General features: G+C 39.9%; 2 protein-coding genes across 2 annotated transcripts; one reads left to right on the top strand and one right to left on the bottom strand.

Moving 5' to 3' along the window:
• Positions 1–2,324: 2,324 nt before the first annotated feature.
• med10 (mediator complex subunit 10) lies at positions 2,325–4,721 on the bottom strand. The gene is made up of 4 exons (XM_035430469.1): positions 4,424–4,721; positions 3,949–4,032; positions 3,639–3,741; positions 2,325–2,709 (listed from the first exon to the last, which is right to left on the bottom strand). Exons 1-4 carry the CDS (start codon positions 4,543–4,545, stop codon positions 2,614–2,616), a joined length of 405 nt encoding a protein of 134 aa, XP_035286360.1. The 5' UTR covers positions 4,546–4,721; the 3' UTR covers positions 2,325–2,613.
• A 2,508-nt stretch (positions 4,722–7,229) lies between these two features.
• On the top strand, positions 7,230–19,480 carry ube2ql1 (ubiquitin-conjugating enzyme E2Q family-like 1). Its single transcript, XM_035430468.1, has 2 exons — positions 7,230–8,904; positions 15,537–19,480. Exons 1-2 carry the CDS (start codon positions 8,209–8,211, stop codon positions 15,666–15,668), a joined length of 828 nt encoding a protein of 275 aa, XP_035286359.1. The 5' UTR covers positions 7,230–8,208; the 3' UTR covers positions 15,669–19,480.
• Positions 19,481–22,678: the final 3,198 nt, after the last annotated feature.

Below are 22,678 nucleotides of genomic sequence, written 5' to 3'. Positions count from 1 at the left end.
TGCCCATGTCACTTACGGCTCTTCTCCAGAAATCCTCAAAGGATTTGTGAGTGAACATCCTTTGAAGCTCTTACTGAGGGAATAACTCCAAAACTGCTTACAGAAAAAGCAACAAAAGAACCTTGTTTGTACACTTCATGCTTCACTGCCATTTGCTGAGCAGTCAGTGCTTCCACCACCTTAAACTGCAAAAACGAATAAATAAAAATAAATGAAGGTTTCAACTTTATTTTTACAGCTATGTAAAGCAGCTCAGCATGACTACCAAAGACATAACATTTGGTTTTCAGTATTAATTACTGTATAGGCCTGCAGAAATTACATTTCATTATAAAGCTCAGACTCATCGGGCACTCGTGAATTTATGACAACAATGATATCATAAGAGAGCCCGTAATTAATGTTTATTAAATTGTTCATTATTAAACTTTGAGATCAATATTGCAATAAGTAAAGTCTACTTTGTGCAGCCTGAGTTCATTAGAATGTAAACTTTACTGGTAAAATAAAGTCGTGTTTTCCTTCCAGTAAATAGCCCACTTCGTTAATTTACAATGCACAGTACTATCAATGAGTGAAATTATGTGAGCCAGTTCAAAGCAAGATATGAGGAGATGACCTCAAACAGCCATGAATGTCCAAGCATTTGCAGAAGTGGCAGAATATGGGGGATGGGCAGGACCACCAACAAGCCTTTAAGTTTTAGAGTTTGAATGATAGAGGACAAGCCTCCTGAGAAAATCGATTCAGGAGAGCTGACGGAGGAAAAATGTAGAATCCAGCACGGTCTCGCACCTCCATCCATTCTGGAGATCTCAGAAGAAGATAAGGCACCAGATAAAAAGGGTAATTTCCCCCTCCTGGCCCAGGACATTGTGCGTCAAGGTCATTGTAGGAACCTTGGTCTCCCAATCGCCCCAAGTGGTGCTGGGTGTTTTGTCCCCACCTGAATGCTTCCAGATAAGCCTTTGTTGTGGGACTGACGAGAGGAAATCAGAAAGGGATGTTTGATCAATCACTCGGTGCTCGGGCGTCAATGCTGCACGGCAGCTGAAGAACTGACCTGCGTGGGACATTGCTCTTGTATCATTGAGCAAAATGAATGAGAATAATTGTGAATGCTGAATTGAAACTATAGAAACAAACAGCACATCATAAATGCATTCTACCAAATACAACAGTACAGTATAGCCCCATGGTAAGTAACTGGGCTTGTAGCTGAATGGTTGTGGGTTTATTCCCAGTTGGGACTCTGCTGTTGTATATTTGAGCAGGGTACCCAACCCAAATTGGGGTCCCTCTGGATAACAGCATCTACTAAATGTCACGATGTAATGTAATTCTACACAGGTTGCCCTGCATGAGGATGTCTACTACATAAAATGAGTCCTGGATCATCTCAGTCATGTTCAACAAGTAAGGAACCAATGGTAGACCATAGGGCTAGGCAATATGGCTATAAAATTCTCTCTCTGTATTTTCTGATTTTTGGCAATGTACGATAATTTCGCAGGAGAACACTAGCGTTTCCCACAGGTTGAGAATTTCATTAGCTATCTAAGCAATCGTTAGCTGGGTGGACGCTGATGCTTGCTAAATGCTAGCTAACATTAATCCAAATAATGCTGCTAACTTTTCAGTCTTGGTTACGGCCGAAGACACGTTATTTTGAAGAAACAATACAGAACAATGGCTAAATTTTACAGATTTTTAAAAACGTTAAAAATTTTTGTTACCTGGCACAGATGCGGTCACACGACTGTCCTAATTATGTTCGCGTTCAGGCACTGTCCTCCCTATTCTGCTCCAGGTACGCAGGCTACGAGAGGGAGGGGGGAAGGCCAGCTCACAACGCGAAATGAGTCGGCGGTACGTCGAGCTCATTGCTCTCGTCCTCCATGTCTGCCAAACAGGTACGTCTGCCACAAGCTGTGCAGTCAACTGGCTCGGTCTTCAAGAATATAATTTGGCCGCATAAAGAACATGCAGAGTAACCACAATGCTATATTCTTGATGTGGCCTAATTCTGTACCATCTACAAAACGATATAGAATATACGATCAATATTCAATTCATTGCCCGGCCTTATATCATTACAATAAAAATAAATAAATAAACACTGAATATTCATATGATCCAACAGGGAAGTCATTTTTGGCATGAACTTATGCTTCAGAGAAGCTAAACAGCGATGAAATACCAAACTGTGCCAGAAAAATGAGCAATTATGCAGCAAAATGGGTATCCTTGAACTAAGCTATGACTAAAAACATTTAAGGAAAACTTTCCACAGAAAGCTTTAAAGCAATAAATTAAACAAATCATTGAATCCCAAATTCATTTATTGAAAAAAATTACATTTGGTTATGTAAAAATTAACACCACTCCTGTTCCCTGGCTTATCCAGGGCTCACAATAACAAAACTCTCTCCTTATGTGGCACAATCAATTTCAGAAGACACTGCTACAGCATGTACAATTGTTTGAGTGTTACTTCAGTATAAAATTTAATGAACCACAAGTTTAAACATTATGGCATATAACTATTTTTAGCAAGGTGCTGTGTATATACATATGTACGCTTTTGCAATATTTAAACCGGAAGGCTAGCCACTACGATGGTGGATCATCCCCATGAATAGCTTTATACTGGGCCATCTCTTCTGGAAAAACCTTTCCCAACTCAGAAATGAGAAGACTTTTAAATTTCTGAAAAGAAAGGGGAACAAAAGGGAGGAAAATTAGACTGAAGGAGCAACGATTTTAATATTTGTGCCAACTGATGTTTCCAAACAGATCTAACTGTGATATGTTAGGTGCACAACAGGTATGGATACATTTACAAGCTAATCACTTTGTTTAGTCATGTTTATTGGACCCTGCGTTTTCCCCTTAATTTGTATCCGACTTGATTTTTCTTAGGAAGGACCAGCTTCCAATCACAAATCACAAGTTTAAATTTATCAAAACAAAACAACATCAAATAACAGTCCAAATTCTGTTAAACTGAATGATAGTAAACTTTTCATTGCAAGATAGTTAGTGCTTTAAACAACTGGAATGCACAATAATATTGCTGCTGGATTGGTATCAGTAGATAATAGGGTTTAAAAATAGTTTTGGCCCCAAAGAGAAGATTGAGGTCTATATGAGGTAACATGTGATAAGCTGCTGATGCCGCAAATTAACTTGAAATGTCATACTGAAAAAGTTACCTAATCATAATTAGCTGAAACCCTTTTCATTTTTCATTCTACTTGCAAACCTCATGCTGTTAAGATGTACAAACCCAGTAGCATTCAAGACTCGGTGCTCTGCTTAATGATAAAGTTGAAATATTGCGTTATACATATAAAATGTAAAATGTCTTTTTTCCGTCATTAAGTGATGCTTTGCTACTTCGTTTATGAATACTAAAATTTGGTGGCGGTTTTCATTTGTGATATAATGTAAATCACAGAGGTCTCGGCATCGCCAAAATGGTCAGGTCAAGTATCGGCTATTGATTACGGCCCTGACTGTCCATTTCGCGCCACCAAAGTATGCAATTAAATAAAGGCCAGCAAGCATTTGTGCTTAAGGAACCAAACCATTTCGAGAAAACAGATGTGAGGTGATGTGTCCAATAGTGTACCTACCGTCATGGTGTCAATCTTTCCTTTCACCTGTTCATTTTTTGCCAGGGCTCTCTCCAAACACTCTTTGGTGTACAGCTGAGGGTTACGACCCTGATCAATGTATCTGTAGAAATAATCAACATATGATACATTAACAAATTAAAGTCACGGCGGTAATGAATGGCTCGTCAGTGAAATAGCAAAAACAAAATACGTGTTAATATAGCGCACACGAAAGGAATTTCATTATCATTTACACGCTGCTAGTACATTTTATAGCAATTAATTAGCCTTGCTGAGTAGTGGTGGCAGGCACTCAGAAATAACTTACTCGAATGCTTCCAAGGGTACATTAATATCGTGCAGTTGTTGTCGACACTTCTCAATGTCCTGCAATCCTGTGATCATGAAATTTCTGAAACGGATGAATCATTTAGTTAGCTACCTAGCTAGCACACCATCAAATCTTAGTTAAATACAAGCTTGCCAACTATGCAACTACATTATTCCCTAAAACAAGGCCATTACGTTAATTCGTTATGTGTATCTCAAACAAATACAAAGACGAGGCTCAGAAAATAAAATTAATTTACAATAATTACTACCAGTTAGCTAATCACACTCTTAGCTAGCTAACTAGCCAGTAGAAACCAAAACATGCTAACGTTACCTTTGGAAAGTTAAAGTTGTCTCAGTAGTACTCTCATGGAGTGTGAACTCATATTGCATACATAAGGAAACTAGATAAATAAAAAAAGTTAGCGAGCCACCAAGCTATCTAATGTTAACAAGCTAGACATACTTACAGTTTTTGGTTCAGCCCTGTCTGACTACTCGGTTGGAAGTCGCTGACGATGATTCCTAGCTGTCTGATATTTTCTATGAACTTCTCCAGATGCTCTTCGAGGTTATCGAAATTTTCAGCCATGTTACACTAGCTAAACATAAATTCCTACCATACACCCCTCGGGTCAATATTACTGAACAATACGATCAAAAATCATACAATTCTACCAACTGAAACAAAGCAAACGCATACTAAGGCTGTTCACACAGCGTCCATTTCGTTGAACTGCTTTCCGGCAGAATATTATCCAATCGTAAACCATGATATACAGTTGCTCTGGTAACACTGAAAATCCGTAAACCAATTTAGTGTTCAGGTGCACCAGTTTACGGCGAATTCAGCGAAAATTCGCTTATTCTTGAAAAGGGTAATCTGCACATGAAACAATCGAATAAACGGAACAATGTAACCATAAAACTATTAAATTCCCGCAGCATCTGCAAAAATAATATTTCCGTAAAGTACTGTAACTTGGTACATTACAAAGAGTTATAGTTTTTCTATCAGTTTGTAAACCATAACATTTTTTGTAAATAATAATAACATAAATAACAAAAAGGAATTATCATAAGACCTTACCATGAAGATCTGATCAAATGGCACCATTTGTAAATACTTCAGTAAATATGCAACTGAAATGGGCAAAATTATTTCAAATGTAGCCTACTTTGTTGCCACAGCTTACAGTTTTTTGTAGCCTATTGTATGATTTGTTATTATTATTTTAAATTATTCAATAATAATGCTTTAGAAACCCAGAAATTCAACTCACAAAGTACAGCATGTTTTGCAACATGTTCTGTTTAAATGTTTTTTACTCCGCAAATAAAACAATGATGTAGGCTATCAGAATACGTGGAAATAATGCACCTATAACATTTGCCTCATAAAGCAGTGGTGCCACATTTTGGTCAAGGGTCTGAAAGTCTGATGAATATAAAGTTTGATTCAATACCATGACAACACAGGCAGAAAATGTTTGGTTCCATGCTAAATATTTTATTTCAGTTCATTTTTCATTCATGGGCCCTGGCAGCTGGTCACTACTGTTTATTTAGAATTCTAGATAATTATTTGCGTAAAATACTAATATAAACTTACTCTGAGTAATGGACTGGCCAGGGGAGTCATGGAGGGATATGATGACAGGTCAGTCTGAAATTTCCCCCCTGTAACTCCTTCCTATCTGCTATGGGACATTCAGCTTCTGACAAACAAATCTATGAATCTCCCTCAATCTGTTTTTAAATCACAGGCTTCCTCTCGTCTAGATCTTCAGTAAAGAATCAAACTGCCTCCCAACAGTTTTCATATCATACAATTTCCCTCATGCAGTGCCAATTATTTTGCTTCTTTGACAGTTTGATTTACTTGAACTCTTCAGGTTGAAGTGACCCTGAGGGCAGAATTCAGCGGGGTAACCATTGGTTAACATGACCACACTATCGTATCAGTTCCTGGACTGTTTTTTTTTCTTTCCCCCATCCGCACACCATTACTCTGTGTATACCATTTATCACATATCTATTGACTGAAGCAGTGGAATAACATTTTCAGATTGAAAAGTGTGAACTGAATATGTACTGTATTCATTAATGACAACCTGGAAGGCACTAATATGGAAGAAAAGTGATACAGCAAAAAAAAAAGATTGACAGAAGTTGGCAAGAATAAAATAGGTAATCTGATGACACACTTAATCTTCTTAATGTTGCCTAAACTGCCCGTTTTCATGTCTCAGTTATAGAACCTGCACATCTGAGTTATTTTTCTACCAAGCAATTTTCTGCCTGAGTAATGGGGTTTCATATTATGCCATGGCCGACAATCCCCATGCAATTTCGTCTTCAGTTAGCACAGCGCAGCACGTGGGGGCTCTTGGATGCAGTTTTACATAATCATTTCAATTGAACGTGGTTGCAAACCTAATCACACAAATAAAAACACATTTCCTTCTTACGTGCTTATGTAAGTACAGTAATTTTCACCCTTTGTATTTTCTTAACTATGCTACTGTGTCCCTTATTTGGTGAAAAATTAATTGTACAGCTAATTTCCACCAAAAAACAGATCTATTCAGGGTGAGCTGCAGTGTTTACAGCTTCATATTTTATTGAACCCACTGAGGTCATGTGCCCTACTGGAGGCTCTGAATATGGAACTGTAACCCACAGGACCAGTAATCCACAAATCTGATCAGTGACCGATATGCTGCACGACAGACACCTGTTTAAACAAACCAGCAGGCTAAATATTGATGTATGTAATCCTATAAATATCAGGGACTGATACTCTAAATGTGTGGTAATGGACTGCGAGACTTCCATAAAGTGAACTATAGTAGCAATCATACTCACGATGAATAAATGAGCGTAGGCTACTAGTAATTACAAACAGATTTTTAAAAAGAATGGTAATGTCTTGAGAGATTCAAGATGAGTTTTACGCAATCTATCGGCCTTCCAACATAATACGATAGCATTGACTTCCAGCTAAGAGTGGTTTGAGTGGGGACAACAAAAACTGGCCAACCAGGTATGTAATGCTGTAGGTTATAGTGTACACTAAATATTTCCACAGATTGCATAGTATTGTTTACTTTATTTTATTATTTTATTTTTTGGAATAAGTAGGCCTAAGCTTAACACTAACGAAACGAGACACTATATAATTATTTGTTAATTTATTGTTCTTGATGGAGTAGACTGTGGCCCTTACTTAAATCTTTAAGGCTAGGTTGATTCGGTTCTTTTAAAGATTAACGGACCCCGCGTTAGTGCGGTGAGAAGTATTAATCGGATGGCGAAATAAAAGATTCGTCAAAAGCTTTTTCAGATACGGCAGCTGATCCATGAAAACCCCAGCCCACTTCGCGCATATATTACTCGGTGCGGGAGGCGTATTTATTCATTCAATCCAGGTACAGCGGAAGCTGTTTTACGTCCCGAGCGTTTGGCTGCTTCTATTTGTGTGCTCCCTTCGCTAAGGATTATCAGATTGGTTCGTTCCAAACAGCATTAGAGCTAGCGCTGCCGCAGCTGCAGTTACATCAAAGCTTTTACCTCTGCAAAGTCAGATCGACTGGAAACTCTGGATTAAACGGTCACGTATTTTTGCAGCCGATAGAGTACTGTTTCGTTACGCGCATTTTTGCGGGATACATTTAAACAGACGTCTGTACAAAAAAAAACAGTTACCACCAAGGGTAAGTCAATCTGTCGAACATAACCTTGGACAAAGAAACGTATCGTCCATTTAAATTGAGATGTGATTATTTGCGTGAAAAGGATACGGGGACACAGGAACATTTGTGATTATATTTAAACGCAGCGAAGTGCATGAAAAATAGCTAACTGGAGGACGCGAGTATCCTATCCGCAGCCATATCCGCACAACTGCAGTCAACAACATCACCGACCTGTCAAATTTGCTGCAACGAAGAGCCGGGAATTGCACCGAATTGATTTTAGTATCGTTTGCGTAACAAAGTAATTACATAACGTAACGCATTTGACGGAATTGTTATATGATTAGCCAGCTTTATTGTGTAACTTAATTTTCTATAATGGCTTTTGTGCTTTCGTTCTGAGCTCGTTGAAACGATGCACTGAAATCGGGGGGCTTCATGCAATCGCCCAGTGGTTATCTTCAGAGGCTGCAGTAGGCAAGGTATTTGTTCGTCGGTATTAAAGCTAACACCATTCCGGCAATTTAGTGAACACGACCTGAAAGTCAAGCGGAATAATGGCCACTCTTCTACGGAAAATAGGTCTCATTCGGCTTCATGACCGAGACACGGAGGATCCGAAGCATCACCAAGGCTCCCTAAAAGGAACGAAAGGAAACCAGAAAAATAACAACATTAAGCACTGCAACACCAGCAACAACGAGAGCAACATTCTCAGCACTCCTGAAATAAAAACCAAGAAATCGGAGCAATCCAGTAAAGACAAGCCGACCGGTAAGGATAAACAGGGCAAGGACATGAAGGAAAAACAGCAAGGAGGTGGCAAGGCGACCAGTACCTCGCTACCACCGTTAGCGCCGCACAGACAGCATTGCACCCAGGTTCGGACGAGGAGATTGATGAAAGAACTGCAAGAAATCCGGAGGCTAGGTGACAACTTTATAACGGTCGAATTGGCCGACGACAACCTCTTTGACTGGAATGTGAAGTTACACCAAGTGGACAAAGACTCTGCCCTCTGGCAGGATATGAAAGAAACCAACACCGAGTATATATTGCTGAATGTGTCTTTCCCCGACAATTTCCCTTTCTCCCCACCTTTCATGCGGGTTCTCAGCCCCAGGTTGGAGAACGGCTACGTACTCGACGGAGGAGCTATTTGCATGGAGTTGTTGACACCCCGCGGATGGTCCAGTGCTTACACAGTGGAGGCGGTGATGAGACAGTTCGCAGCGAGTCTCGTAAAAGGACAGGTGAGGGTCTTTATTTTTTTCTATGCGGGTTCATGCGCATGTGTCCATAACATTATAATACGATAGGTCCTACATAAATGGTCAAATAGGTAATAAACAACCGTGCTGAAGAGTTTTTTTTCCCCCAATGTATACAATATCCTGCGCTTTGTGCATACTGCGTATGTTATTTTAGTCAGACTCCCAAGCATACGTGATCACACTGTGCATGCAGATTACCAGTGGCATAAAATGGTAGGCTATTGCAAAACCTACCGTATATGCTGCTATTTGCTAAGGCGTGCTTGCACTGCAGTGCTAAAAGAGCATGCGTAATCCAGAAAGTACATGGGTTCGTGAGTTTAATGGTGTAAAACCAGTTTTATGTATACTCGCTAGAATGTCAGTCAGTTTCACTCTATTTCACTCTATCCCTGGAAATCTGAAATTCAAACACCCACTGTGATCCAGTGGGGATTTGACATCTGTGTAGTGTGTCTCCTGGGAATTGAACCCATAACCTTCTGGAGCCATTATATTGAAGGAGGAATTGAGAGCAATTGTTAATTTCAAAAGAAAAGACTGAATTAATAGATCATTTTTGCTAATGTGCTGTGTTTTGATATGAGTTTTGAATATTTATTTCCAAAGATCGACAGACTAGTCTTCAAGGTTCCAGTTTCCCTTGGGCAATGCAAAAACTAAGCAGATGTTTTACATTTTTAGCATGATTTGTGAACATTTGAAGATTATTTAAGTCCCTTTTTGTTATAAGCATCTAATCAGAGATGCTTGCGTACGTCCTCTCTTCTTCGTTCAGGTTTTGAGAATTCATACCAATGACGCCTTCAATCGTTGACCCTTGTTGTTCATTAGCTGTTGAGTGCCAAGGTATCTACTGGTCATTTTGATTTCATCCTTCAGACTCTGTCACCATGGCGACCCTGGATTCAGTTGCTGTGATCGCTGCATCAGTCAATCTGTGATATATGGTGCATGCATTTCTTAAAATGGAGACTTGTTCAGGGCGCAGACATTTTGCACCTCAAAGCATCCGTTCACTGTGGAAATTTCAGTGGTGCCGAGTTTCGTGAATCCTAGCTGCAATTAAGTGTCAATGTTCCGAGGATTCTAAGCTTCAAACTATTAGTTTTGAAGACCTGAAGGCATTGTAAAATAAGCATTTTCATTAAACAGCCTGAAGGATACATGGAGAATTAACATCATGGCCCTTGTTACAACATCAAACTCCCAGAGGGGCTGAAGATAATTATCTAGGAGTGAAAAGATTGATCTTTTACTCTCATGACAGAGATGAATGCCTGGTAAGCAATAAAAAGCCCCTTCCTTTAATACATATTTTCTCACAAGCTTTTTAATCGCCACACTTTCAAGGAGTTGGCAGTGATTTATGAAAATGCATTTTAGCTGCCATCCTTTCAACGTGCTTGCAGTTCTGTTAAAAAAAAAAAAGGCATTATTTTATCTTGATTTTTCGAATGTGTTTTAGAGGTATCCAATGCCGTTAATATGTTTGGCAAAGGGACGTCATACTAAAGCTCTTCACACTAATCAAACGACAGTGTCTTCCAGCACTTAATGTTCTTGACTGAGAACATTAAGTGCTTAACCAGGGTGATGATTTCAACACATAAGGTCATGGGAAGGAGTTCTAAAGATTATGAACATTTTTTGGATATACAGTAAATATAAGGGTCCTGAATTGCCTACATAAAATGCAGTAAGGATGTGTTACTTGCCTATGGCTATAATCAATATAGTACACAAATGCTGTTGCCTAGTGTAAGAGTAGTATAAGTATTTCAAAGTGAATACTCAAAGTAGATATATTTTAAAGTATTGAGCCAATTCCTTCAGATCAATGGAATTCCTGATGATTTCAAGGTTTCTTTTTAAAGCAGTGGATAGAGTGAACCCCATTTCGAATTGTATTTACTTCTCATTGATTAACACTAATAAATTATTTTTACATTCATTTTAGCGTAAGTATTGTTGGTGGTGTATTTCTCTGACTACATTGCAGTGGTACTTTAAAAATATGGTACTGTAGGAATTTCGAGATATTTTAAACCTTTCTGGATTTCTTTCTAAGCTACAAAATGATTTGAATAGGAATACCTTGAAGTGTTGGTTTTCTTTTTAGGAATGTGGCCGGAACATCATACTTCCACGTATCTTATTTGATGGACAGAGAAATAGGTCTAGTTTTTAACTACATATATATTATTGTGTAAAGGATTTTCAAAATCCAGTTTGCTGTCTATTTGCCTGTTCATGCATTTACAATTTTTTAAATGTTGGAAAAAAATTTAATTTATATATGTGATTGTTAGCAACCTCAGATTTTAAAACATTTAGACTAGGCTATGATTTCTTGGTTCAAAAATGTTTGCATTGTTCATATTTTGAAAACCATGGGCCTAAGATATAAAATATGGTAGCCAATATATTGAATATATGTTTAGTAATTGTTTTGATTGGTACAGTTAGGCTATATACAATTCCATTCTCCTACTCTTTTTATCATTTTTGTCATTCCCTGTCCTGAAATCATTGTGGTAGCATCTATGAAGATTCTAAGAAACAGACATAATCTTTGTATAAATAATTTCTTTGAAAAAGTTCATTTGAAAAGCAGTAACGGTTAAATTCCAAACAAGAAAACAAGACATTTACACCAGTGCTTTCACAAATAAACTGTACGTCATGGTACAGTAACCAGTAGCAATTCCATATTCCACTTTAGTATCCTTGTGTGAATATGTACAGCTAATGTGCCGTTGGCCAGTTGTCATTCAAGTGTCATATTTACAGTATAGACTTTAGGACAGCTGAGCAAACAATCACAGTGTTGGTGTATTGTGGGCTTTTTTTTCAATTCCTATAAGCTCAGGAGCATTTGCACGTTTTCTTCCCCCTGAAACTGAGCTATGTTCAATAAAGACAAATGATACCTAAAGCTTTACGTAAATAAATGAAAAAAAGTATTTTACTGTTCTGTTTTTATTTCACACACAAGCCTGATTGGACGTTGAAAGTATATTTTTAAAGAAGTCAATGGGCATTTAAAAACCAGCCCGAGGGGATGTGCTTGTTGAGCATGCAGTACACCAAGCGCATACCAAGGAGTGGCTGATTTATAATTGCTCGCTTTGCCCAAATGACCACTTTTCCTGGGTTTTTATTTTCCGAAGGAAACTCTCCAGGAGCCTTAAACTCAATTTGGCTTTTAATCCAAAAATCACAGGCTTTGAAACATGATCTGGACGCTTCCTCTTGAATGAGTAAGCTCTAAGTATTCTTTCTGGCCCATTAAACTGCAACCTGCTCTGACAGGACCTGGGGCAATAATGGGCTATTTTTGACTCTCCAGCCGTGTTCACACCAGAGCAACCATGGGTCCTTGGCATTCTTGCCTACCAGTGGATTAAAAAACATTTCCATCACAGATGGAGGGAGAGTGTCCAGTACCTGTCTAATATACATGTTGTGAAAATTTTGAAAAGAAAGGTCAATTTAGTAATAATAATAATAATAATAATAGTAACAAGAACAACAATACAGATTGTTTGTTCTTGATTTTATAATTTGGCAATAGGAAATATAAAAGGGCAAAATGTTTATTCTGCTATTGAGGGCGATGAAATGTAAATCTCATGTGCTGCGTGACCTAGTTAAGACAGCGGAAATATTCTTGTCGAAGCTAAATAACATACACTGACAAACCAGGATTATGTAATTGCGTGTGCGAGACCTCATGAAGTGTTGCGTAGGAAATCCATTCTCGCTCACGCAAAACCAGAATGAAGTGATAACAGAAATCCATGCCGAACGCTGGGCTTTTATGTAACGTGCCTTCTCAGAACATGCAGCGTTGATTGATCTCATCGGCTCTAGCCATGGATACTTCTGTCAGTGCGACCCGTCAATGACAGTGTTGGGTTGGGTAAAATAGGATGGCGCAGGAGTGGCAAACAATAATCTGCCAGATGTCCCTTGATTAATCATCCTCTGGCCATACCGCTTTGGAGTGAGAATGCATGGAAGTCATTCTGGCCAAGGGCCTAAAATTGTGAAAAAAATTCCACAAATCGTATCTATACAAGGTGCAGCGTATCTCTATGTAGGATGAGAGAGATCCTCTTTAAACCCATGTCCTGAATGCGTCAAAAGGTTTCTGAAATGCATGTGTGGTGTACAGCTCTTCAGTAGTTTCCCAATCAGAACGATGAGGAGCCACTGACAACTTACTACTGTATTGGTCGATGCACAGCAGCCATTTTGAGTCAACCCATTTCCCTTGCATTGTGGACTTGTGAAGAGGCAGCTCAAGAACTGAAACTAGGGTGAAGGACATATATTGTGGGGCCAGAGCAAGGCAGCCACATCAAGCCAGGACAGAGCTTTCATTACCACTTAATGGGGAGATATTACATTATCTCATCTGCATCAGATGATGAAAACCTGCATTTGGAGAAATCCTTCAGGTGAAAATAAGCACCATTTCTGTCATCAAGGAATCTGCACAAATCATTTAGCACGATTTCATTAGCCTGTCTCAACTATATTTATGTCAAAATGTTATTCATAACCAAGTAGCTGACCAGCTGTTTGCAAAAGGGAAGAATCTGTTTAGTGTGTTGATTCAGTTGGTGGATCATTGTCACCCATGGATTTATCTATGAGCATGATGGCTCTGGGTAAAGTTCCCTTCCACTGTACGAATAAGAGATGAATGCTTTGTGCTGATGTGTTTTTGAACCATGAATAAACTAAAGTGCTCATTTTAAAACAACCCAGTTAGACACCTTTTGCATCAATTTTGAAGAATTCTCCTTTTTAGTTGTATGGCCTTGTACTTGTAAAAACTGCCTTGGTTAAAGGCACCTGTGAATTTTGTAATATGCTGCTGTGTCTTTCTGTTTTGCTATTTTTATCCACCTGGTGAGCTTTCTTTTTGAGAGCAGTCAGAATCAAAACACATGCTCCAGTCGCTATGGTTTTGTTGGAAAATATATTTTCATTTGTATGCCCCCCTAGATTAGGTTATTGTAATCACATTCTGTTTCCATGTTCTGTTTCTCAGTGACCTTAAGTCCACTGCAGATATGTGAGTACTAGTTGTTCACTGTATGTATAGTTCTTAAATGTTCCCATACACTTAAACATCTCTGCACAAACAGTAGTCAATAACAAAGTATTTCACTGCAAAGAAAAATAATTATCTGTCATTTTGCAGTCAATCTGAGTAGCTGATGATTTCTATTGCCTGCTCTGTGACTGCTATTTTCCAAGAGCTTCAGACTTTCTAATGCCTCCATTTTGCCTGTCAGTTTCTTTTAACAAATGACTGTGGTCCATTTGAAAAGAACATTACACTTCAGGTGATGGGTCTTTTTGCGATTTGGGGGTCTAATACGTGTGGGGCAATATTTCTGTTTGTGTGAGGGAACTATGGGGTTTGGGGGGGGGGGGGGGTGTCATTATGAGATTTGTCCCTGTAAGAGGATGTCTAATCATCGTCTTTGTCTCTGAACATTATGAATAATGAGCATAAGAGCATAGTAGCACCAAATGCTATCAGAGCAACACAGCTGGCCTTAAAAAAATGTTTTTTTTAAAAACCGAACTAATTAGCTATTACTTAGAAAAACAAATTAGACTTTGAAAAGCATCAATCGGTAACATATTACAAAATTGACTGCCATTAAATCAGTTCTTTGTTAATGTTTCAAAGAAGTCAGTGGTATTTGACATCAGCTTTAGTGAAAGAATTTGCATATTGCCATGGTAAAACCCTTTTGTTTGTCCTTTGTGGCAACTGACCTAAGACACTGGGTTCGCATCTGCCCTAGATTTCAAAAGAGACTTGCCAAAAGAGTGCTATAGTTTCTATAGTTTCACTTCACAATTATGATGTCATTTCCTTTTATCATGGGGTGTAAGTGCTACCCTGCTTTTTCTGCATTTTGCAGCAAAAGCAAATTTGTGTTGCCTCACTCATTTAGCAATGAATGACCTCTGCTGTACATTGTTCCATTTTCAACTCCTATATTTCTGGCTAAAATATTAATCTCAGTACATATTGTGCTGATTCTGTCCAAATTGTTATATTTTTGAAAAATATTATTGCTTAGAGTTCGTGTGGTTCATTTTTTCTGGGAACATCACATACTGTAACCAACTGCTTGGCCAGTGAATTCTACTGATTTATTTTCTCCCCTCCCATTGGGGGAAACCGATGGACAATTTGTCTCAAATCATTAGACGAGGTGTGCTGTGGTGTTGCTATGGATACTGACTTTTTACTTTTTTCGTGAGCTTCGGCAATGGAAGCCAAACCTCAGGCCATTAATCCCTGCTGACCGTTTAACAAAACGAATGTATTTCCGGCATATCTCCAACATATACACCACTAAACATGAGAAATGAGTTTAGTTTGACAAACTCTGGGGCTCAGTTAGTGAAAGATGCAGGAACAGAACTTGTAAAGGTTAAGTACATATGTGATCACATGTTGCTTGTCTTATGGTTCTGCATGATCATAATGTGGGCATGACTCAGTTTGGTGGCGAGTGAAAAAGAGAAGGAGCGGGTCGAGTCACATGGGATTGTTCTCTCCTCCCTCACAGGGCCGAATCTGCAGGAAAGCGGGGAAATCCAAGAAAGCCTTCAGCCGCAAGGAAGCAGAGGCCACCTTCAAGAGCCTGGTGAAGACCCACGAGAAGTACGGCTGGGTGTCCCCTCCCGTTTCCGATGGCTGAGATGGAGGTCGCAACCCCTCACCCCCCCACCCCCCCCCCAGCCCTGCTCCTTTCCCACCAAACTTTAAAAAGAAAAAAAAGAAGAAAAAAAAAGAAAGCTACCATCCCGTCCCCTGTGCCGCACGTCCCATTGTCGTATTCTTTTGACGTACTCTCATCTAGGTGCCTGTGGAGCACATGGTGACATTTTTAATTTATTCATGAGCAGATGTGTTTACAGGTAAATATCGCCTTTTGGCGGATCGTGTTTCAAAAACTGGATCTGGCCCCGCAGAAGTGATAGTCCTGCTGATGTCAAGACGCCCTCCTTTCAACTGACCCTTCCTCTCTTCTGCCTGATAATTCCTCCCACCAGGCCCTCTGCATTATGCGTGTTTGCCCTCCTCCTCCTCCTCCTCCTCCTCTCTCTCTCTCGCCGTGTTCCGACGCACTGCCATGAACAGCATCAGAGTTTCCATCCGCTGCTGCTCCTCTCATTTCCATGCAAATGAACTGTTAATATTTAATAGACAGGCAGTACGTTGCAGGTTCACTTCTTTTCGCAGTGCTGTTTTTCACAGTTCAATGCAACTTGAAGATTGTAATTTATGTGGAGCTGTGCTCTCTTTCTGTCTTTCTCTCTCTCTCTCTCTCTCTCTATCTCTCTCGCTCTTTCTTGTTCTCTCTGTCTTTTTGTCTCTTGTGGCTAAATTTAGACATCACTGTGTTATGTAGATGGTCATTGATTTCCAATGAGGAATTTATTTTGCTTATGCTGAAGTACTGTAATGATAAAAAAAATGGCAATGAACCACTCCTCTTTGTTGATATTATCATGCATTTTGGAGAAGACAAAGAATATGAAGGTCTGATGATTTAGATACCAGATGGCTGTTGATTGTGGATCCCAGTTGGTGGGATGTACGTGTATGTGTGCGTGTGGGAGTGTGTGAGCGAGAGCAGTCGAGCATGTGGGGCTTGACACAGACATGCAGATTCATGAAATCGGTCCCTTAAAAACAGTGTATGAAATTGGCTTGTTGCATATTGGTATAAGCTCGCTTTTTTAAAATTACACTACTCAACTGAGCCAAGAAGAAATTGGCCTCAATTAGCACCTTGGAGGTGTTGTTACATGTGCTTTGTGTTTTTTTTTTCCTTGCTGTGAAATGGCACAAAAGCTGGTAGCTTTCCAGGAGAAATGGAGTCTGTAATAGGCGTACCGAGCCATGTCGTTGTTGTTTAATGGTGTTGTGCTACACTGATTCTTTCACTCTCTTCTTTTCTCTGGGTAGTTTGGTGGCGCTAGTGCACTGTTTCCTCGCCTGGCTTTCCTGTGTAAGAGCTGTGGTAGTTGATTAAAGAGAGCTGTAGAACAGATGGCTGGGTGGCAGTGGTGTTCATTTCCAATGCTAACTGCGGTACCTGCTGCCACTAACAGTAACGGACGAAGATGGATAAGACTGACCCACAGGACATCTCTGTACGACACGAATGTGAGTCGTGTGGGAATTTGATTGATGTGCCAAGAGTCTTGCATGAGAAGCCTCGGGTTTTATTAGGTGCCCCTTGGCAAGATGGCAAGATGAAGGTGTCTCTCACGCAGGTGCCCAGTTGGCTCTAGACTCTTAATTATGCATTGGGTATAACTGTGCAGACATCTACATAATAAAGACCCAATGCCTTTATTTTCCTATAATACATTGGCACAGAAAGTAGTCTTTCCATTTTGCCACACTGTCAGACAATGCGATGACAGGATATGTTGATTTTTAAGTGAACAACTTAAGTCACATCACTTTTCATATTTAACCAGCATTCAGTCAAGCCATTAAAAGATTATGAATTCATTTAGAATAAATGTAGAATAAGTATCCCTTCAGGATGTTTAAGCCCAGAGTTCTGTGTTCTTGGGAACTCAAATTATAACATAGCGGAAAAAACAATTTAGCATCAAGTCCTATGTACTGTACAGTGCGATTCAATTTTGCAGAACATTTTTGGCACAGATACCTCATTTGAAAGCCTTTCTCTGAACCTGACTTTATATCATGAAATGTGTGCAAGGTCACGCTCACTGCTAATGAATAATTGCCTTGACATAAAACATGATGTCAGCTGTTAAAATGTACAGGTGTTTATATTAAAGACTCTCTGGAGTCTAGCATAATATGCACCAATGTTCAACATTTTAAATGTAAAGAACTTTCATCTGAAATGGCTCAATTTTATTTTTTCCTTTTTTCTTTGGGCCTCTTCAATGTTCATTGACCTCAGTCTCTACTCACATGGTTCGTACCAAAGAGGGTAGGCGTCATTCCGCTATGACCTGCTCCACCTTCACTCCGCTCCTCTTAACTCCCACCTGCAGCCACAAATGGTACAGTCTGCAGCCACAGACACAACAAAACGCCATCATTACCAGCCCAGCTCAAAGGTGTCACATCAAAGATCTTCCATCCCCTTCATACGTCACATAAATCATCCTCTTTGATAATCTGAATTGCGCTGTGCCGCAATGCCTCTCAACAAGCAGATAGCAATTCAGCAATGTATCACGCCATGTCTTTCTCCCATGTCATGTGCCTGTCTTTGTTTGACGGAACACTCGGCCTCAAACACTCAAGGAGCCTCAAACCCAGAATGCATTGCACGGATGGAATATTTGCCACAAAAGCACCTCCGGGTGTTTTGTAGTTTTGAATGTCACAACTGAAGCTGCTAATGATATTGACATTCAAGTGGGAAACATCCCCGGCATTTACATTTGTTGTCCTTTTGCCCTATACCTGAGTTGACTGGTGTGACATTAGGCAAGAGCAGTGTCTGTCGATGCGCGAGATATTGTTAAGTCCGCCAAGCCGCAGTGCGTTTTTAGATGTGCGACTCATTTTTCACTATAAAAATATGGGGGAGACGGTGAAATCCTAACCCGGGTTCTTCCCAGACAGTCATACATTGTTCTTTCACATGAACTACAAATGCTCAACGTAACAAATATGTATCTTTAGGCTACTGTGTCCTTGCATGAGAATAGTTGTACAGTATCATTTTACTGAGTTCACACAAACAGGAAATCAAAATACTGAGTGTGTGAGGGCCCCTTAGGCCATAATGTACTTTAATTTTCATGAATGATCATTTTGCAGTATCTGGTATCTAAATACAAGTCATTGCTATGGGTCTTTTCCAGATTCTGTATGGGCCGCCATTTCAAAAGTGAGTGTGCATTTCTAAGGACCTGTGCTAGGGGATGCTATAATATGATAAATTATAATAAGTCAAAATGTCAGAATAAATGGGTGTTTGCTGGTTTAGGAGCATACTTTTGTGATAGACTTTAGAATGTTAGTTCTGCAGAAACTAATTGAATTAATTGTCCAAACAAGTGAGATGATTCTGTTATCTTATATCTGCATGTGAACTGTGATTGTTAGCTAGCTATCTTGTTTTTAAAAAAAAAAAAAAAAATGAAGAAAAATGGGGAAAAAACTGCAGTTCCTGCTTCTACTTTTTTCTTTTTTTTTCCCGTCTTGATTTCTGTCTAAAATTGTCACGTTGTGTTATTATGAATGTTTGTGTTTTAATTTATTTGTGGTTTGCCAAAATGGAGTTTTTGGAAGCATGTCACAGGTATTGTCACAGAAAAAAAAAGATATGTACCTGAACTCAGTGGAGTCTGGTGTGTGGGTGACTCGGAGCCTCTTCATTGTGTGGAATAAAGTAGACTAAGTGTGTTATACAGGCCTCACTTAAACACCGCAGGCCAGTCAGAGCAAAACCAAACATGAATGTGCAATAAAGTTAAAGGCTCATTCAACCCTGTAGAAACATATTGCATTTGTTTTATTATTAATGATGTTTTATTCTATTTAGCCGATGATTGAAAGTATTATCCCTGTTCAAGCTGTCCCGGTTCACGTTTTTATTTGGTACCTACTTCAGCAGCCTTTGCCTGTGTAAGCACAAGGTTTACATCGTTTGTCATCCTTGTTGTCCTTTTTGTCCTCCCGTTTAAACTTCTTTCAGGAGTTCTTTATCTGTTGGGTGGTGGTTTGTGGCACATTGCAGCTATGACCAGTGTCTTTCTGCGTGCACCTTAGCCTTTTAAGTTGACCCGCACTTCTCACAGATTTGTATCAAAATGGGTTTAACTAGGACTATACACCATCCTCTTCATCCTCCTCTTTTGAGTGCTGCCCCATTGCTGTTTACTGAGAGTTCTGACCCGTGTCATCTACTGATGCACTTGGATTCAAATGGCAGGGTGACCTAGAGGTGATTATTAACAAACCCACTGCTGTCAGGTTACTGTGTGATGGTAAGAGCGCACGACAAAGAAATGCTTTGAGAAAAAGAGCTCGCTGTTGCCCTTTTCAGAAATCGAGATTCGGGTGAATCTCGGCATCAGAAGAGGGCCAAAGGACGCACCATTATCCCTGCCAGTGCACAGTCCTGCTCTTCTGGAAGACCAGTCACACACCTCGGTGGATCGCTCTTGGCTAGGGTGGGTTTGGGTGCTTGGGAAACGGGGTACACTTAGACTGCACTGTGAAAATGTGGACATCTGTAATCTGTTCACAAGGCATTACTTCTCAGGCAGTCTTTTTTATTCTTTAAATCAGTCTTGACACCTGGGACCCGCAGCCTATTACAGGCGTTCTGTCTCTCAGAATTGTCTCAGATTAATCCCTGTGCACACGTGCGCTCACGCACACACCCACACACACACACACACACACGTAAGTAGTCAAGTCGGTCACTTTGGGATTTGAAGAGGCTTTACACAACTTGTAATTTGGCATTCTGTGGACTAATAATGTTGGAGTCCAATGGATCTGAGTGTTGCTGCTATCAGGTTCCCACAATAGATCTCTAGATAAAGGGTTTGCTCTATGCCCGGGAACCAAAAGGGGCAGAAGGCATTGTGCCAGATCATGGAGGAAACAAAGCAGGAAAAAAGAGGATAATTAATACTACAACGATAAAGATCATTTCAAAGTAAAATTGATTTTACACTTATTTATACATATAATATGTAAAACTGGCACCCAATCAACATTTCAGACACAATTATACATAAATAATGCAGGTAAGTTCTAACCTCCATGGCAACAGACACTAAATAGAAAAAACAAAGCCAGAAAAAAAATATGCCAAAATGAGACACTGTATGAGGGTTTCAATAACAAGGATTTCCATTAAAATAGGGCAGTCACACTTAAAATTCCGTGTGCGTTTTTTTAAAGGTCAACACAAGACAAATTCAATTGCCCCGTGACCTTTGATGCACGACAGCAACTTCAAGGTTGACGAAGCACCAGAAGAAGAGCACCAGAAGAAGAGCACCAGAAGAAGAGCACTAGAAGAAGAGCACTAGAAGAAGAGCACCAGAAGAAGAGCACTAGAAGAAGAGCACTAGAAGAAGAGCACTAGAAGAAGAGCACCAGAAGAAGAGCACTAGAAGGCCTCTTTTGTTCCTAGCATTGGACTCCAGCTTACTGCACTCAGCTGTAGACAGGAGAGGCAGGGATGTGGACCCACACGAGCAGCTACAGTCTACCCTAACAAGTCTTGCCCTGTGCAAATGTCACTCTTTAATAATTCATGCCTTACTCCCACAATGGATAAATATCATATATATATATATATATGTGTGTGTGTGTGATTTGTATAGCAAAATGGAAGGTCTCAATAATGTATGCGATGCTTAAAGTGTGCTCCTTTCACCCTGCAATATTAGCCATTAGATAGCAGCTGGGTCCAGAGAGATAACTGTCTGTGCCCTTGGATTTATGAGGTTAGTTGTTGCTACATAGTTTTCCATTAAAAAAAAAAAAAAAATTTTTAAATTAAGATTAATTATATAGTTGTGTTTGGTCTAATTAGTTACAGGGCATAGACCATTATGCAATTATGTGTAGCATCACAGCGTGCTATATAAATAGGCAGAGTGACATTTACATATCTGACCGCGTGCGAGCACCATTTCACAGCCTGCGGCTGCAGCTGCAGCACGTCTTTTGTCTTTGAGCCCTTTCCTCCAGAAGAAGGATGGGAAGGAGTCAGCGTGCAGATGTGCTTCACTGGGATCATGTGAATCTTTCAGGCTACGGCGCCGTGGATTACGTAAGACCTCGCATTGTGCCGAAGGGGACAGAAGTCTGTTCCATTCTGGCGTCTCCTCCAAGCTATCGCTCATTAATATTTGAAGTCTGTTGCATCAACGCCAGCGTAGCAGATTGTAGTTGACTATAAATATTTTATGGCACAGCGCACATGGGAAAAGGATATTTTTAGACGCGGGAGAGCTCTTCGGAAACGGCACTGTTTTCCCCAGGTAGCGCGAGGGAAGTACCGGGAGAGGACAGTAATAAATGAAGCATCATGGTGAACTGCGCTGGCAACCTTCCCCCAGGAAAACATTCTGATGTTCAGCGTTCCCTACGCTGGGTGATGCACGCTCGAGTCATCGTTCGTCTCCTCTCCGCATTATGGAGAAATGCTGCAGCGCCAAGTGGTGGGATGGGGAGCGGCGGTCTAGCATGGCCTAATATCTCTGCTGGCACAGATGCACCCCTACCAGTAAGCACCGGGAAAAGAAGCCTCTGTAAAATGCCCCCCTCGCAGTATTACTACAAGAAGACTAATCACTAGTGTTTGGTCTGTCTGCTTGTTCCTTGGATAGTGTGTAAGTAACATAGCTCACATGGGTTTTTTGTTTTGTTGGAAAACTCTGTAATGAAGAGTTCATTCTCTTCGGCCTGGGGTGATCCGGTACGGTGAGTTTTTAGTCTTATTAGAATGGATGAAATAGCCCACCTGGGTTATCATACCATGCTATAGATATGACAACATATCTCAAGAATGTCCAGCACTGCAAGAAAAGATAACATCTAAATGATATTCAATAACAAATCATTTTAATACAGCCTAATTATTTTAACATAAAGAAACAATAATTACAATGATGTGGAATGAACTATATTAACTAGAATTAACTAGATTTTCAATTGGCACACAGTATGTCC

The sequence above is a fragment of the Anguilla anguilla genome, chromosome 8, assembly GCF_013347855.1.
Source record: "Anguilla anguilla isolate fAngAng1 chromosome 8, fAngAng1.pri, whole genome shotgun sequence".
NCBI lineage: Eukaryota > Metazoa > Chordata > Actinopteri > Anguilliformes > Anguillidae > Anguilla > Anguilla anguilla.
Note: the sequence above shows the minus strand (reverse complement) of the source record. Positions and strands in the feature narration are given on the sequence as shown.